Source organism: Eleutherodactylus coqui, chromosome 11, assembly GCF_035609145.1.
Source record: "Eleutherodactylus coqui strain aEleCoq1 chromosome 11, aEleCoq1.hap1, whole genome shotgun sequence".
In the NCBI taxonomy this organism is placed as follows: Eukaryota; Metazoa; Chordata; class Amphibia; order Anura; family Eleutherodactylidae; genus Eleutherodactylus; species Eleutherodactylus coqui.
The window spans coordinates 130,579,578-130,596,057 of NC_089847.1; the positions used below are offsets into that span (position 1 = coordinate 130,579,578).

General features: G+C 46.3%; 1 protein-coding gene across 1 annotated transcript in view; it reads right to left on the reverse strand.

The window, feature by feature from the left end:
- Window positions 1-1,026: 1,026 nt before the first annotated feature.
- The window catches only part of LOC136581792 (vomeronasal type-2 receptor 26-like), a 30,719-nt gene continuing 15,265 nt past the window's right edge, over window positions 1,027-16,480 (reverse strand). Inside the window, exons 3-4 of the mRNA XM_066582414.1 lie at window positions 2,668-2,791; window positions 1,027-1,934 (exon numbers count right to left, since the gene is read on the reverse strand). Of these exons, the coding sequence (XP_066438511.1) occupies window positions 1,027-1,934; window positions 2,668-2,791 (1,032 nt within the window). The remainder of the gene's footprint in view (window positions 1,935-2,667; window positions 2,792-16,480) is intronic.

Consider the following 16,480-nt stretch of genomic DNA (forward strand, 5'->3'; position numbering starts at 1 on the left):
TATGGAGTCAGCCTTGCTACACAATCATATATTCTCTAGCAGGGGTTGCGATAGTTAAAGTTGCCCCTGTAATTTGGATCATGGCGTGATTCAGAAGATCTCTCTAAGAAAGGTAATATGAGTGATGCATAATAGTTGGGTGCTCATTTTAAAGATTTGACATAGGGACTGAAGAGCTTCAAGTTGGGGAGGCAGTGTTACATGTATGTACTGTATATTATGTACAGATAGTCCATTTAGACTCTCGTGACCCGGCGATGGGACCATATTTACAGTTGGCCCGTATATGGCCTTGAACCTGTTGTGCTTGCTGTATTGCTAAAATAAAGTTAAACTTTTATTTCCAGCATAGAAGATGTCTGATGTTTATGTCAGTTATTCCCATAGACTAGAACAGCCACATTGCCACGGGTCTATTTCAGAGACAACTGACCACAGTCTAAATCTGATTTATTGTGGCCCAAGATGGAACAAGAACACCTTATGAACGTATTATCCACTATAGCTGACGGGAGTACCGTTACTGCATGTTCATCCGAAACCGCTATGCAAATTGTCACTGTACTAACTCAACCCTATCTTGTGGCCCAGGGAAAACTTCAGCCTGATTCTCGGCATCATGTTAGACACATGCAGCTTTTTTTCCCTCTTTGCCCTGATTACTACACAGTAGGGTTCTGGCCGGCTAGGTAAAAGGTCATTAATGAGATTTTAGGACTATTTCCTAGCCTAAAAGACTTCCTATACCCTGTGCTACTTTCTGTAAAGAGAAACATTACCACCTCCCCAGGACAGTTAGATAACTCATCTACATATGGACAATTGTTTCTATTCTTCCTGGGAGCGGGCATTCTGTTAAGATCATTCCAAGAGCACAACAGGCAATCCTGAAAGGTAAGAAAAAACTCAAGTGGAACAGCCAAAGGCCTACAGAAGACTCCAGAAACAAGATATAAACAAACTTGGCATAAAATCTGGGATATAAAATTCTGTTCTAGAATGATCAATATAATCCTCACCCCAGTATCATAGAATTCTGCACTTCAGTATATAGGATTTTGTATTTATTTCAGGTCTGCAAAGAATGATGTAACATTTAGGGAAAAATATGCAGCACAAAAGTCCAGCATTACAGGCCAGGATAGCAAATATCTCCATGGCCACCATGTATTTGCCTTTGGTGCTGAGATAAGCCGGGATCATGGCTATCCAGACACTGCAGAACACCAGCAAGCTGAAGGTGATGTACTTGGCCTCATTAAAACTGTCTGGTAATGTCCTAGCGTAGAAAGCTGTAATAAAACTAACAGCGGACAGAATCCCCATGTAACCCAGGACAGAGTAGAAGCAAAGATCTGACCCTTCATTACACTGAACTACCATTTTCTCCTTATAAGTGTGTGTGTCCAGCTCCTGGAAAGGGGGAGAGAAGGTCACCCAACTCATACAGAGGACAACCTGGACAGAGGAGCAGATCAGAAGCACACAATTGGGAAGCTTTACTCCAGTCCATCTTCTCCACGCACTTCCAGGCTTGGTGGCTTTGAACGCGATGCAAACCATTAGGGTCTTGGCCAGCAATGAAGAGACGGATACTGAGAGTAATATTCCAGCAGAGATCTGACGTAACATGCAGGTTCCATCTACAGGATGGCCGAGGAACAAGAAGACACAGAGAAAACTCAACATGATGGAGACCAGGAGGACAAGGCTTAGGTTCTTGTTATTTGCTCTTACAATCGGGGTGTCCTGATATTTAATAAAAATCCTCAAAATTCCGGCAGTCAATGTAAGAAGTAACATGGATCCGGATAGAACAATCACTGATATCACATCATCAGAGAAAGAGAGAAATTCTACCAGTTTTGGAATACACTGAGTCTTGTTCTCATTTGGCCACTCATGGTCTGGACATCTCCTGCACTTTTCGCTGTCTATAGGAAATAAAAGCTCATTACATCACATAATATGGCAACAACAAAACATGCAGGGCTTAATAAGCATCAGTACAATACTTGGCTACCCTGTGGGCCTTTGTTAAGCTCCTTGCTACCTTTGCACCCTACCGGCACCTCACAATCAAGTCACGGAGAGATCAATGGGGTAACAAAGCTCCCAGCTAGAAGCTTAGATTCCACAATCAAAATCGACCACAGCATCTAAATGGTTAAATGTGATCAATCACCGTTATCGCTGATTGAGGCCACTGAGGGAGGGTGTCAATGATTTTAAACAGCCGGCACCTATCAAGCATGACTCCTGAGTCCATTCCATATCCTGCCATGACCTATGATATCATAGAGGCTTAACCCTTTCCAATCCAACCCGCACACTCCCCAGATCTTATTTAAATTGTGTGGGAAAACGCATTGTGGATTCCTTGCAATTATTTTATTACCAATTTTTTGTGCTGTATACTGTAACATGCATATGCAGAACAGCTTTCGACATTGGAGCACTGTCCTATATGCTGTTAGAAACAAGTGTCTAACCTTGTCGATATCGGAGCTATGCAGGAAAACCCTAATGTCGGATGAGGGCCAACACTAGATTGGAACAGGTTAATGGGGTAAGAATAGCTGACCAGCTGCAATATAAATGCGATATTTGTAAAACATTTAGATCATTTAGAAAGGAAACAGAAGAAAAAGAAGAAGAAATACTTACCAGAATTGTTTGATATTTCTCCTTCAAAACATGGTATACACCCATAACAACAAGAACTTTTTTCCTTGAGTACAAGTTTTCTACTTCCTGGTGGACAACTTTCTGTGCACCGAGCCTTTGGTATCTGGACAAAAAAGACACCATAGTCTCTTAATTATTTTTAGTTCGGAAAGTTTACTCCCTACATGAAACCCCATGGCCTTCCTTAGACTTCGAATGCAGACTGTTCTCAATAATCAGGGAAAACCTTTTCTGATGACCTCCTTCACAGCAAAATCTTTAATTTCTCTATCCAGGACCCAATGGCTTCAAAATGTCAATCACATATTCCACAGAACTTTCAGCCTGGAAGACTGGTCACACACCATGGATAGTAATGAGTGAAGTTCAGTTCCACCAGATTGCAAAGTTGCATTTGGTCCAAATTAGTTTGAACCGCACTTGACCTACACCAATACCTATAAAACTGGTGCATAGCATTGTCTTAGAGCCATAAAGCCCCATATAACATTATTAAGTTATCTAGGAGTGTATCTTAGTAGTTTTGATCTGCTTTACGACAAAACGTTATTGAAGAAAAGAAGAAAAAAATGATTAATTTTCCCTCTTTTAATTTCCCCATTTTGTCCTTAGTCTCCTACTTTTCCTTCTCCTTCTTCTCTTTTTCCTTTGTCATCCTCTTTTTAAAAAAAAAGAAGAAAGAAGAATAATTTTAGTAGGTTTGGCCAAGGCAACGTTTAGCAAAATTTGACCCGAAACTGAATTTGACTGTTTCGGTTCACTCAACACTACAAAGGGATCACGTTTCTGGAATGGACACATTCATAATGAAAGTGAGCTTTTAACCACCCATCCCCACTCTTCCAAACCAAGAAGTACGCCTATAAATGAACAAAATAGAATGTAGCTACCACCCAGATATATTACCCACCGTGAGCCAGGCTGTAGACCTGCAAGAATTGACCAAAGGATCTAAAACAGCCCAAACTAACTAGCATAGACTTTTGTTGACACTTTGCACAAATAGTCATCAGTACTGGTGGTGAGGAACTGTAAATGCATCACAAAAGTCAGCGGCACAGATGACGTAGCCTGGAGCTACAGATGATGTTCACTTAGTTGGTTAGATGAAAGTAGGTAGTCAATTCACAAGTGAAAAATAATGGGGAGGAAAGTATATATGAATCCTTGATTTTATTTTTCCCAGCTGTAATGTAATGACTGTTGTAAGGCAACTTTTCCAGATATGTAAATAAATATTTACGACCATGTCAAATCACAATCTGCTCACTTAAAGTATACAGCACACATTTTGCAAGAGCTGGGATAAAATAAAATGGAGGATTCATATATACTGGGCATACTGGATGTAACCTTATTATATACAGTCATTGAATCTATAAAAGGCTGTGAAGCAGTCTTCTTCTTATATAAAAAGGAGCGATCTATGGGATTATCAAGTTCAAATCTATTGCATAATGTATAAAATTCAGCCTGCAGTATAATTATTTTATATATAACTATGCGTTCTACTTACAGATAAGGGAAACCACAATGGAGATCAGCTTCACTCCTAGCTAAGCAAACCTCTATATGGACTGGTGGGACATTTATTCATATTCCCAGGAGAATAGATATGGGTGAGTCAGGTACTATAGCAGAAATCCGTAGACCATATCTTCTTCATATGGGAGGAAGCAGATTTCTCTTGATGTATTCCTTAGTGAACTAAGTAATGATGACTTTCATATTTCTTTCACTCCTATTAGAATTTTCTTGATTTAACTTTTTTTGTGGATTACCATTAATTACTCATTAAAAGTTACAATAAGCCAATTGACGAGCAGTTTCATTTTGATGATCAATTGTCACTTCCCACATAGCTATTAAATATCCTGATTCCTGAAGTTTTAGGTTAGGAGAATAAGACAAAATTGCATGCAGACTTAGTGTAAAAAGGGCAGATACTTTAGAGAGGAGAGGCCAGACAAGGGCTGAAGGCCTAGGGGTAAGCCAGCCTGACTTGGCTTGGAGGCAGGAGAATTGAGAAAAGAGGTGTTAGAGGCATTAGGGGCAAAAAGAGCCCAGGGCAAGGTATGTTATAGGCCTCTCCAGCACTGCGTGGCCACTCTCGTGGCAGCCAACTAGTTGTGTCCCAACCAACCTCCATAACTTTTTGGTACGGTAGCAGATGTGTTGTTCTATTTCTTTAGAGAATCAGGTATGTATGACTGGTGTTTGTGTGATTGTCACGCCAGCAGTAGTTGGTGGGAACCTTTTGAGTTGGTGATAAATTGTGGGGGTAATTCATAGTGTTTATGTTTCTCCAAGATATTACTATGTAAGTATTGTACTTTGGCTTACTTTGCACTCCTGCTGGGTGATGTCCTAAGGAGGGATGTATATTCTAAAACAGCCATCTGTGCTTGCTTGTGGTGCCTGTAAAACTGCAGGAAGTAGGTTTTTTTCTGTCAGTCGAAAAAACCACTTTGAGAAAGTAGTGAACAACAATCTCTGATGAAGAAAACTGCAAGTGTTTCAAAACATGTTGGTTTACAGTGTCCTTACTCCGATGCTAAACCCTGGTAATGTCATCCAGCATTTTTTTTCATCTTGTTCAAACTGGCACATGGTGAATGTCATTGGGTGGAGCACAATTTTGGACAAGTGTCCAGTTTTTTTGCCCTAAGCTAGACAACTATTCCACTAATCATTTTTTACTTGCAAATGGACTACCTTCTTCCATTTGCCCAATTGCAAAGTAAGCTATGTGAGTACCATCTGGAATTGGAGGTTCAACTGTGCAGTTGAGTTTACAGCTCTTTATAACTAGGGCAGTTGCTATGACCTGTAAGTGGGGATCACTGGACCTCACTGTTCAGCCTCATTGCAGAGAGGAGAGTCTGAGTGGTTAGCTTTACTTTAAATACTTTTGATTTCTGCAGAGCAGTACGGTTGATAGCTATGACAATATGTTGTATCCAGTATTCCTTGTTCTAGTTCTTAGTACCCAATTTCAGTCCAGTCTCTGTTTTGCTACTTTGTTTTCTTGTCCAGTTTATGTTTACTAGTTTGTGGTTTGTCTAACCTCTCTTGTTTGTTTCTGTTTGCTTTAAGTCATTTCAGCAGTTGCTTCTTTAGGCCCAATGCCCACAGATGGATTATCTCAGTGGAATCCACAGCCAGAAACCCGCCACAGATTCCACTGCAATAACTGTCCATAGACATGCTATACTAAATGATTATCCCATGTCCACGAGTGGAAATTAGCTGCGATTTTCCGCTCGCGGGGGAGAATCACATCATGTTCTATTTTGCGTGGAAAAATGCACAAACGACTTCCATTACAGTCAATGAAAGCTATCCGTCCTGTGATACTTTTGCAGTGAACACAGCAGAAGTATCCCAGGAATATGCGTCACCGCTAGAGATGAGCGAGCACCAAAATGCTCGGGTGCTCGTTACTCGGGATGAAATTATCGCGATGCTCGAGGGTTCGTTTCGAGTAACGATCCCCATTGAAGTCAATGGGCGACTCGAGCATTTTTGTATATCGCCGATGCTCGCTAAGGTTTCCATTTGTGAAAATCGGGGCAATTCAAGAAAGTGATGGGAACGACACAGCAACAGATAGGGCAGGCGAGGGGCTACATGTTGAGCTGCATCTCAAGTTCCCAGGTCCCACTATTAAGCCACAATAGCGGCAAAAGTGCCCCCCCCCAACAACTTTTACTTCTGAAAAGCCCTCATTAGCAATGCATACCTTAGCTAAGCACCACACTACCTCCAACAAAGCACAATCACTGCCTGCATGACACTCCGCTGCCACTTCTCCTGGGTTACATGCTGCCCAACCCCCCCCCTGCACGACCCAGTGTCCACAGCGCACCCCAAATTGTCCCTGCACAGCCTTCAGCTGCCCTCATGCCACGCCACACTCATGTCTATTTATAAGTGCGTCTGCCATGAGGAGGAACCGCAGGCACACACTGCAGAGGGTTGGCATGGCTAGGCAGCAACCCTCTTTAAAAGGGGCAGGGCGATAGCCCATAATGCTGTACAGAAGCAATGAGAAATATAATCCTGTGCCACCGCCATCAGGAGCTGCACACGTGGGCATAGCAATAGGGAACCTATGTGCCACACACTATTCAATCTGTCAAGGTGTCTGCATGCCCCAGTCAGACCGCGTTTTTTTTATAAATAGTCACAGGCAGGTACAACTCTGCGATGGGAATTCCGTGTGCACCCACAGCATGGGTGGCTCCCTGGAACCCACCGGCTGAATATTAATGTATCCCATTGCAGTGCCCATCACAGCTGAGGTAACGTCCGATTAAATGCAGGTGGGCTTCGGCCCACACTGCATGCCCCAGTCAGACTGGGGTTCTTTAGAAGTGGACACATGCAGTTACAACTCCGTGTGGACCGACAGCATGGGTGGCTCCCTGGAACCCACCGGCGGTACATAAATATATCCCATTGCAGTGCCCAACACAGCTGATGTAACGTCAGCTGTAATACAGGTGGGCTAAAAATTAATTGGATTACACTGTAGGCGAGGGCACCCAAAAATTGGTGTACCAACAGTACTAATGTACCTGAGAAAAATTGCCCATGCCCAACCAAGAGGGCAGGTGAAACCCATTAATCGCTTTGGTTAATGTGGCTTAATTGGTAACTAAGCCTGGAGGCAGCCCAGTTAAAATAAAAATTGGTTCAGGTGCAAGTTTCAACGCTTTAATGAGCATTGAAACGTATAAAAATTGTTTAGAAAAATTATATGACTGAGCCTTGTGGGCCTAAGAAAAATTGCCCATTCGGCGTGATTATGTGAGGTTTCAGGAGGAGGAGCAGGAGGAGGAGGAGGAATATTATACACAGATTGATGAAGCAAAAATGTCCCCGTTTTTGATGGTGATAGAGAACGATGCTTCCATCCGCGGGTGCAGCCTACGTATTGCTTAGGTATCGCTGCTGTCCGCTGGTGAAGAAGAGAAGTCTGGGGAAATCCAGGCTTTGTTCATCTTGATGAGTGTAAGCCTGTCGGCACTGTCGGTTGACAGGCGGGTACGCTTATCCGTGATGATTCCCCCAGTCGCACTAAACACTCTCTCTGACAAGACGCTAGCCGCAGGACAAGCAAGCACCTCCAGGGCATACAGCGCGAGTTCAGGCCACGTGTCCAGCTTCGACACCCAGTAGTTGTAGGGGGTAGAGGCGTCACCGAGGACGGTCGTGCGATCGGCTACGTACTCCCTCACCATCCTTTTACAGTGCTCCCGTCGACTCAGCCTTGACTGGGGAGCGGTGACACAGTCTTGCTGGCGAGCCAGAAAGTTGTCAAAGGCCTTAGTGAGTGTTCCCCTGCCTGTGCTGTACATGCTGCCTGATCTCCGCGCCTCCCCTGCTACCTGGCCCTCGGAACTGCGCGTTCTGCCACTAGCGCTGTCGGATGGGAATTTTAGCATCAGCTTGTCCGCCAGGGTCCTGTGGTATAGCATCACTCTCGAACCCTTTTCCTCTTCAGGAATGAGAGTGGAAAGGTTCTCCTTATACCGTGGGTCGAGCAGTGTGTACACCCAGTAATCCGTAGTGGCCAGAATGCGTGTAACGCGAGGGTCACGAGAAAGGCATCCTAACATGAAGTCAGCCATGTGTGCCAGGGTACCTGTATGCAACACATGGCTGTCCTCACTAGGAAGATCACTTTCAGGATCCTCCTCCTCCTCCTCTGGCCATACACGCTGAAAGGATGACAGGCAAGCAGCATCTGTACCCTCAGCAGTGGCCCAAGCTGTCTCTTCCCCCTCCTCCTCATGCTCCTCCCCCTCCTCCTCCTCCTCAATGCGCTGAGATATAGACATGAGGGTGCTCTGACTATCCAGCGACATACTGTCTTCCCACACCTCCGTTTCCGAGTGCAAAGCGTCTGCCTTTATGCTTTGCAGGGAACTTCTCAAGAGGCATAGCAGAGGAATGGTGACGCTAATGATTGCAGCATCCCCGCTCACCATCTGGGTAGACTCCTCAAAGTTTCCAAGGACCTGGCAGATGTCTGCCAACCAGGCCCACTCTTCTGTAAAGAATGGAGGAGGCTGACTCCCACTACGCCGCCCATGTTGGAGTTGGTATTCCACTATAGCTCTACGCTGCTCATAGAGCCTGGCCAGCATGTGGAGCGTAGAGTTCCACCGTGTGGGCACGTCGCACAGCAGTCGGTGCACTGGCAGATTAAACCGATGTTGCAGGGTCCACAGGGTGGCAGCGTCCGTCTTGGAGTTGCGGAAATGTGCGCTGACCCGGCGCACCTTTCCGAGCAGGTATGACAAGTGTGGGTAGCTTTTCAGAAACCGCTGAACCACCAAATTAAAGACATGGGCCAGGCATGGCACGTGCGTGAGGCTGCCGAGCTGCAGAGCCTCCACTAGGTTACGGCCGTTGTCACACACGACCATGCCCGGTTGGAGGCTCAGCGGCGCAAGCCAGCGGTCGGTCTGCTCTGTCTGACCCTGCAGCAGTTCGTGGGCTGTGGGCCTCTTCTCTCCTAAGCTGAGTAGTTTCAGCACGGCCTGCTGACGCTAGCCCACCGCTGTGCTGCCACGCCGCGCGACACCGACTGCTGGCGACGTGCTGCTGCTGCTGACACATCTTGATTGCGAGACAGAGGTTGCGTTGGAGGAGGAGGAGGAGGGTGGTTTAGTGGAGGAAGCATACACCCCCACAGATACCACCACCGAGCTGGGGCACGCAATTCGGGGGGTGGGTAGGACGTGAGCGGTCCCAGGCTCTGACTCTGTCCCAGCCTCCACTAAATTCACCCAATGTGCCGTCAGGGAGATATAGTGGCCCTGCCTGTCTGTGCTTGTCCACGTGTCCGTTGTTAAGTGGACCTTGGCAGTAACCGCGTTGGTGAGGGCGCGTACAATGTTGCGGGAGACGTGGTCGTGCAGGGCTGGGACGGCACATCGGGAAAAGTAGTGGCAACTGGGAACCGAGTAGAGCGGGGCCGCCGCCGCCATCATGCTTTTGAAAGCCTCCGTTTCCACAAGCCTATACAGCAGCATCTCCAGGCTGATCAATTTGGCAATGTGCACGTTTAACGCTTGAGTGTGCGAGTGCGTGGCGGCGTACTTGCGCTTGCGCTCAAACAGTGGCGCTAGCAACGTCTGGATGCTGCGCTAAGAGACATTGCTGGATGGGGCCGAGGACAGCGGAGGTGAGGGTGTGGGTGCAGGCCAGGAGACGGTAGTGCCTGTGCCCTCAGAGGGGGGTTGGATCTCAGTGGCAGGTTGGGGCACAGGGGGAGAGGCAGTGGTGCAAACCGGAGGTGGTGAACGGCCTTCGTCCCACCTTGTGGGGTGCTTGGCCATCATATGCCTGCGCATGCTGGTGGTGGTGGCTCCCCAGCTGATCTTGGCGAGACAAAGGTTACACACCACTGTTCGTCGGTCGTCAGGCATCTCTGTGAAAAACTGCCACACAGTAGAGCACCTTGACCTCTGCAGGGTGGCATGGCGCGAGGGGGCGCTTTGGGAAACAGTTGGTGGATTATTCGGTCTGGCCCTGCCTCTACCCCTGGCCACCGCACTGGCTCGGCCTGTGCCCACACCCTGACTTGGGCCTCCACGTCCTCACCCGCGTCCACGTCCTCTAGGCCTACCCCTACTCCTCAGCATGGTGTATTACCAGTAGTGCAGAAACAGAACGCTGTAATTAAATGTGCCGCTTATTGGCCTGTGGTTGGAGGCTGACTTCGCTTACCGAACGCACAGCAGAGCCAGGAAATAATTTTGCGCAAGCCTGCTGTAACACTTAGCTGGCTGCGTATGAATTAGGAGGACAACTACACCCAGCACAGACCCAGTACACTGAGGATAGTCACAGGCAGCCCAAATAGATTTTTTTCCCCAAATGTTTTTGGAAAGGCCCACTGCCTATATTCAATAAATATATGTCTTCTGTCCCTGCCTCACCACCACTACTGGCCCTGGAGTATGTATAATTACTGCAGGGCGCAATGCTCTGCACGGCCGATATACAAAAAAAAAAAAAAAAGTGCAACACTGCAAAAAGCAGCCTCCACACTACTGCACATGGTTAGATGTGGCCCTAAGAAGGACCGTTGGGGTTCTTGAAGCCTAAAATCACTCCTAACACTCTCCCTATAGCAGCTCTGGCACCAACAGCACTTTCCCTCCTCTATGTCAGAATAAATCTGTGGCAAGCCGCAGGAGGGGCCGATTTTTATACTCGGGTGACACCTGATCTCGCCAGCCACTCACTGCAGGGGGGTGGTATAGGGCTTGAACGTCACAGGGGAGAAGTTGTAATGCCTTCCCTGTCTTTCTATTGGCCAGAAAAGCGCGCTAACGTCTCAGAGATGAAAGTGAAAGTAACTCGAACATCGTGTGGTACTCGTCACGAGTAACGAGCATCTCGAACACGCTAATACTCGAACGAGTATCAAGTTCTGACGAGTACGTTCACTCATCTCTAGTCACCGCCCAGTGCCGGCGCGTCATACACTGTACTGCTCATGTGCACTGGTTTCCTGGATCGGACTCTCTTGGGGGGCGTCGTGTCAGATTCCACTGCGATATTCTGCTGGCAGAATCCAACACGGCAGTGGGCATGAAGCCTTAGCCTATTGACTGGTCCATAATGCCCTCCTGTACTTTTTGAGAGCTTCTAGACAGGGTTATCTACAGGAACAATTTTGGGCTGTTTGGGTCAGTGTCAGAGCTCCTTCACACTGGCGATAAAAAGGGAAAGGGACAATAGAGACACCATTGACAACTAACCTACTATCTCCCCACAAAGGTCTGCGCTCGGCTGCCACAAATCTTGGCATCACAAATAGGATGATACCTCCATGCCTGCCACATCAAAGTATGCAGAAATGGACTTTTGCTACCCCAAACTGTGGATTACAAGTGGAATTTTTATTGAAACAATGGCTGCTAAGATACCCCATGTGTTGCAAGAGGACTGTGTGTTGCTACTGAGTGATTTGGCCATACAAGATGGCAGCAAAGCACAGGAAAATTCAAGCTGTGCCATATTGTGTCTAGAGATAGTGCTGACTCGCCTTCTTCATCACCTGAAAAAGACCCATAAAACTTTGCTTCCAAAGAAAAGCCCGCCAGTGGTGAGAAAAAAGTAGGGGGCAAGACTCCACCATTGAAGTGAATGATGAGAGTTTTACAGAGACTTTTTCCTGGGTGGAGTCTACCCAGAGGGGGAGGCGGAGAGAGTGGAGCATGTGAGAAGAACTGAGAGAAGCTGTAAGACAACACCTAGCTGCACGATGTCTGCAAAAAACGTGCCTGCTATCTATCCGCCACCAGAGCCCAGCTGTCTGTTTGCGGATGAGAAAGAGGTGGTGGAGCTAATGGCTACAGTTAAACCGGCGTTGGCCCTTCCGATTGAGGAGGTTCCTGCCAGGGAGGGAGTGTGTGCTGCTGCCAGTGCTGTTCCAATTATGCCCCGAATTTGGAGGAAGAAACCAAAGGCAATCCACCTGCTCACAGAGAGGCGAGCAGAGCTCCTACCATGGGGAAAGCCACCTCTGAGACCGCTGTGGTCAGCTGAGACCCCGTCTGTGACTATTGGTTTAAGAAATTCCCATCAAGAAGAGGTCTCTGTCTCAGCTTCTGTTATAGAGAGACGCGCTAAGGATCAGCCATAGGCGCGCAGGGGTTTCTGAGCCCAGCCCTGTCCTTCACCTACTTCAATGTTTCCCAAGACCCCAGTTGAAATGGTTACCCCGTTGAGAAAAAGCCATGGTATGTGGAGTCTGTTGTCGGATTTCTAGCCCCCACAGGACCTGTCCGTTCACATTATCCCCATTGGATCTTTATCCACCGTAATAACACAGAGGCCCCTTTGTTATATTGCTGAACATTTGTGGCCCTACATGGTGGCTTATCCTGACTACAATTTTTTGTTTGTATATCAATCTACTGAGGACAATGTCCCTGAGGGGAGAGAGACATTGTTGGTGGAGACTTCCATGGCCCAGCCATTCTTTATGTTCCTCTATAGGGATTAGCTTTTTTGGGAGTACCTAAAAGCCCACGGGTTTCACTTCTGGGAAGGAAGAAGAGCCCGAAGTTCCCTGGGATCATCTTGGTTCTAGAAGGACTTACTAAAAATTTTTTTCCAATGTTTACAGAAACTCCTTAAAAGTGTGAGATTTGTAGTTGTAATTTTTTTGTTGTGTTTGAATCATGGACTTCCTTTTAGGTCGAGCATTGCTAATTTTGTGCCGTTTAATTGGAAAAGTTGTTTGCAGGACAATATTTAGAAAAATGTTTGTGATAAAGCTATTTTCTACATCTTTTTTCACGTGATACTGTACTGAAAGTAATGTTTCTTGAAATAGGTAATGGTAAATTAAAAATGTCCTGACCTGGTTAAGTTTATAGAGTTGCTTGAAACTGTTTTAAAGAAAATGTGCAGAAGGTGAAGTATAATGCTACCCTTATGTATAAAATGTACATAATTAATTGTAAGAGTCTATGTGGGTGGTGTAGTGTAAGAAAGAGAGAGAGAGTACAGGAGGTATGTCATTAGCTGGGAGAAACAGTTCCTACAATTTTTATACCAGTGTCTGCTTGTGTACCTGCGGATAGCTTCTCTGTGCACATTCCCATTTTATTTTTATTTATTTAGTCCCGTCTGGAAGTTCGTAGACAATAAGTGCTGTTTCCAAGTCGAAGGGGAAGGCAGTGAAGGTTATGCCACTCCTACCCATAACCTAGCAAGACACCCATTTCTTTCTATGTGTCAGTATCAGTGTGTCTCTTTATTTCAGGCTTTGGAGAGAAGAATTATGTAAGGGCCCCATAGTGTAAGGTGAGCATTTTCAAAAAGGTACTGGTGAGTCCTATAAATTCTACATGTTGTTGCAATTTTAATTCTGTCACTGGAAATGGGAAGCTGACTGTCAAAGGTGACCAGAGGGGGTAGAGAGATATGGTTAAGCCATGCCCTCACCAGTCTTGTCTAGAAGATTATTAATTTCCCTCAACACTTCTTTATTGAATTTGGTAAAACCACTCATTACTGAATTTGTTAGAGGATGTTTATATGGGTTAGTACACTGAGGGATTCTCACCTCAGCCATATTTTCTGTTTTATAGAGAGTGTCGGGATCGGCTTTCTTTGGGTAGGGGGGCACAGTAGTGTCCCAGAGTAGGGCCATCCAGCACTTTAATATCTGTCTCCTGTGGTGTGCTTAATAGAGATGAGCGAGCACCAAAATGCTCGAGTACTCGTTACTCGAGTCGAACTTTCAGTGATGCTCGAGAGTTCGTTTCGAGTAACGAACCCCATTGAAGTCAATGGGCGACTCGATCATTTTTGTATATCGCCGATGCTCGCTAAGGATATTTATATGTGAAAACCTGGGAAATTCAAGAAAGTGATGGGAACGACACAGAAATGGATAGGGCAGGCGAGGGGCTACATGTTGGGCTGCATCTCAAATTCCTAGGTCCCACCATTAAGCCACAATAGTGGCAAGAGTGAGATCCCCTCCCCCGCACTGTCAGCGTAAAGATCGTTCTCCTCTGCCACAGCTGTAACAGCTGTGGCAGAGAAGAACGATGTTAGCCCATTGAATTCAATAGAGCCGGCAATACAGCCGGCTCCATAGAAAGCAATGGGCTGCCGGCGATCGTGGGATGAATTGTCGGGAAGGGCTTAAATATATAAGCCCTTCCCGGCAATTCATCCAGACATGTGTAAAAATAAAAAATATATATATACTTTCCTGGTCCCGGCAGACGGAGTTCAGCGCGGCCGCTGCAGTCCTCCTGAACTGCTCTGAACAGCTGTGAGTAGTATTCAGCAGCCGGGGATTTAAAATCCCCGCCTGCTGAATGAGCTGCCTCTGATTGGTCACAGCCTGACCAATCAGAGGCAGATCTCACTCACACCCATTCATGAATTCATTAGTGGGTGAGTGAGTGCTGCCTCTGATTGGCTCAGGGGCAGCTCTCAGCTGAATGTCATTGAATAGAACTAGGTAAAGCAACTTATCCGAGTGTAGAGCGATCTAGAGCAATGTCATTCAGCTGAGAGCTGCCCCTGAGCCAATCAGAGGCAGCACTCACTCACCCATTCATGAATTCATGAATGGGTGTGAGTGAGACCTGCCTTTGATTGGCTCAGCGCTGAGCCAATCAGGGGCAGGTCTCACTCATACCCCCTTCACACCCACTGCAGGCCGGCTGCGCTGAACTCCGTCTGCCGGGACCAGGTGAGTATATATATATTTTTTATTTTTACACATTTCTGGATGAATTGCAGGGAAGGGCTTATATATTTAAGCCCTTCCCGACAATTCATCCTGCGATCGCCGGCAGCCCATTGCTTTTAATGGAGCCGGCTGTATTGCCGGCTCCATTGAATTCAATGGGCTAACATCGTTCTGCCGGGACAAGGTGAGTATATATATTTTTTATTTTTACACATTTCTGGATGAATTGCAGGGAAGGGCTTATATATTTAAGCCCTTCCCGACAATTCATCCCACGATCGCCGGCAGCCCATTGCTTTCTATATTGCTGGCTCCATTGAATTCAATGGTCAGTGCTCGTTTAATCGAAACGAGCATCTCGAGCACCCTAGTACTCGAACGAGCATCAAGCTCGGACGAGTATGCTCGCTCATCTCTAGTGCTTATGTGTTTATATAGTTGGATGTGATAGACTGTGTTGTTATGTGTATTGGCTCTGTCTGGGTCAATGCCAGGTCATTTGTCTGGTGTCTGTATTATCCTAATCTTATGTGTCTTGTCAGTTACCCTAAGCAGGCCTAGGATTGGCTAGGTAGCTCACCCATAGCTCGGGTTTGCTTGTGAGTGCAACTATAAAAATCCAGAGAATGGGGTGAGAGAAGGGGCTTAAGATAATAGAGGAGGAGAGGTGTATGTGTGTGGAACTAAAGAAGAGTTCAAGCAGAGCGGGCTGGGCTCAAGTCAAGCTACGTAGGCCAGAGTGGAGTCTTTTTCATCCCTGCTGGAAGAAGAATCACAGACAGGGCAGACTCCTCGAGGCTCAGAGAAGAGAAAGTCTTTACAAGTTATAATCTTACAGAAGAACTCTCAGATAACTTAGACTGATGGGTGCATCTTCTAGAACAGAGAGAAGGAGAGAGAAATTGGTACATGTGTTGGCTGTTAACCGCTAAACTGTTGGAATTACTACTAATTGGAAGATACAAACTTGGAAATGTGTTTTGAAATCTTTGCAAGTGTGGAGTAAGCTGTATGCCTGTTTATGTTATTAAAGCAATTCTTATGGTTATCTCTACTTGCCACTGTGCGCAGCCTGGCCAGGCCGCATCTAGATACTACAGAGTGGGACGGTAGAGTCACCATTGACAATTTTATTTTCCCGCCATCTCCCCACAAAGATCTGTGCCTTTTAGAGAGTACTAGTGACACGAGAAAGGAGGAAGCCTGAACTGAGAAGTGCGGCCTCATAATCAGAACTGACATTGCTGATAGAACAATGCTGCAGGGACTACAGCTAGAGAGACTGCTACAGATAGACTGCTATCGTCCTGCAGATGTGTACGGTAGCCCCAGCAGACGTCCAAAGATGCTTCACCTACGCTACAGGAGAGATATGTAAGTGAGGTATGTCCTCAGAAAAAAAACAATGTGTGCACACAGGCAATGATCCTGTGTGCACACATTGTTTTTTTCTGATCCTGTGATGCCAGTGACTGCTGGAGTTTTTGATGACTGTGCCATTCAGAGGTGAAGAGCTGGAAGCCTGGGTTTTTTCTGGTACAAGAA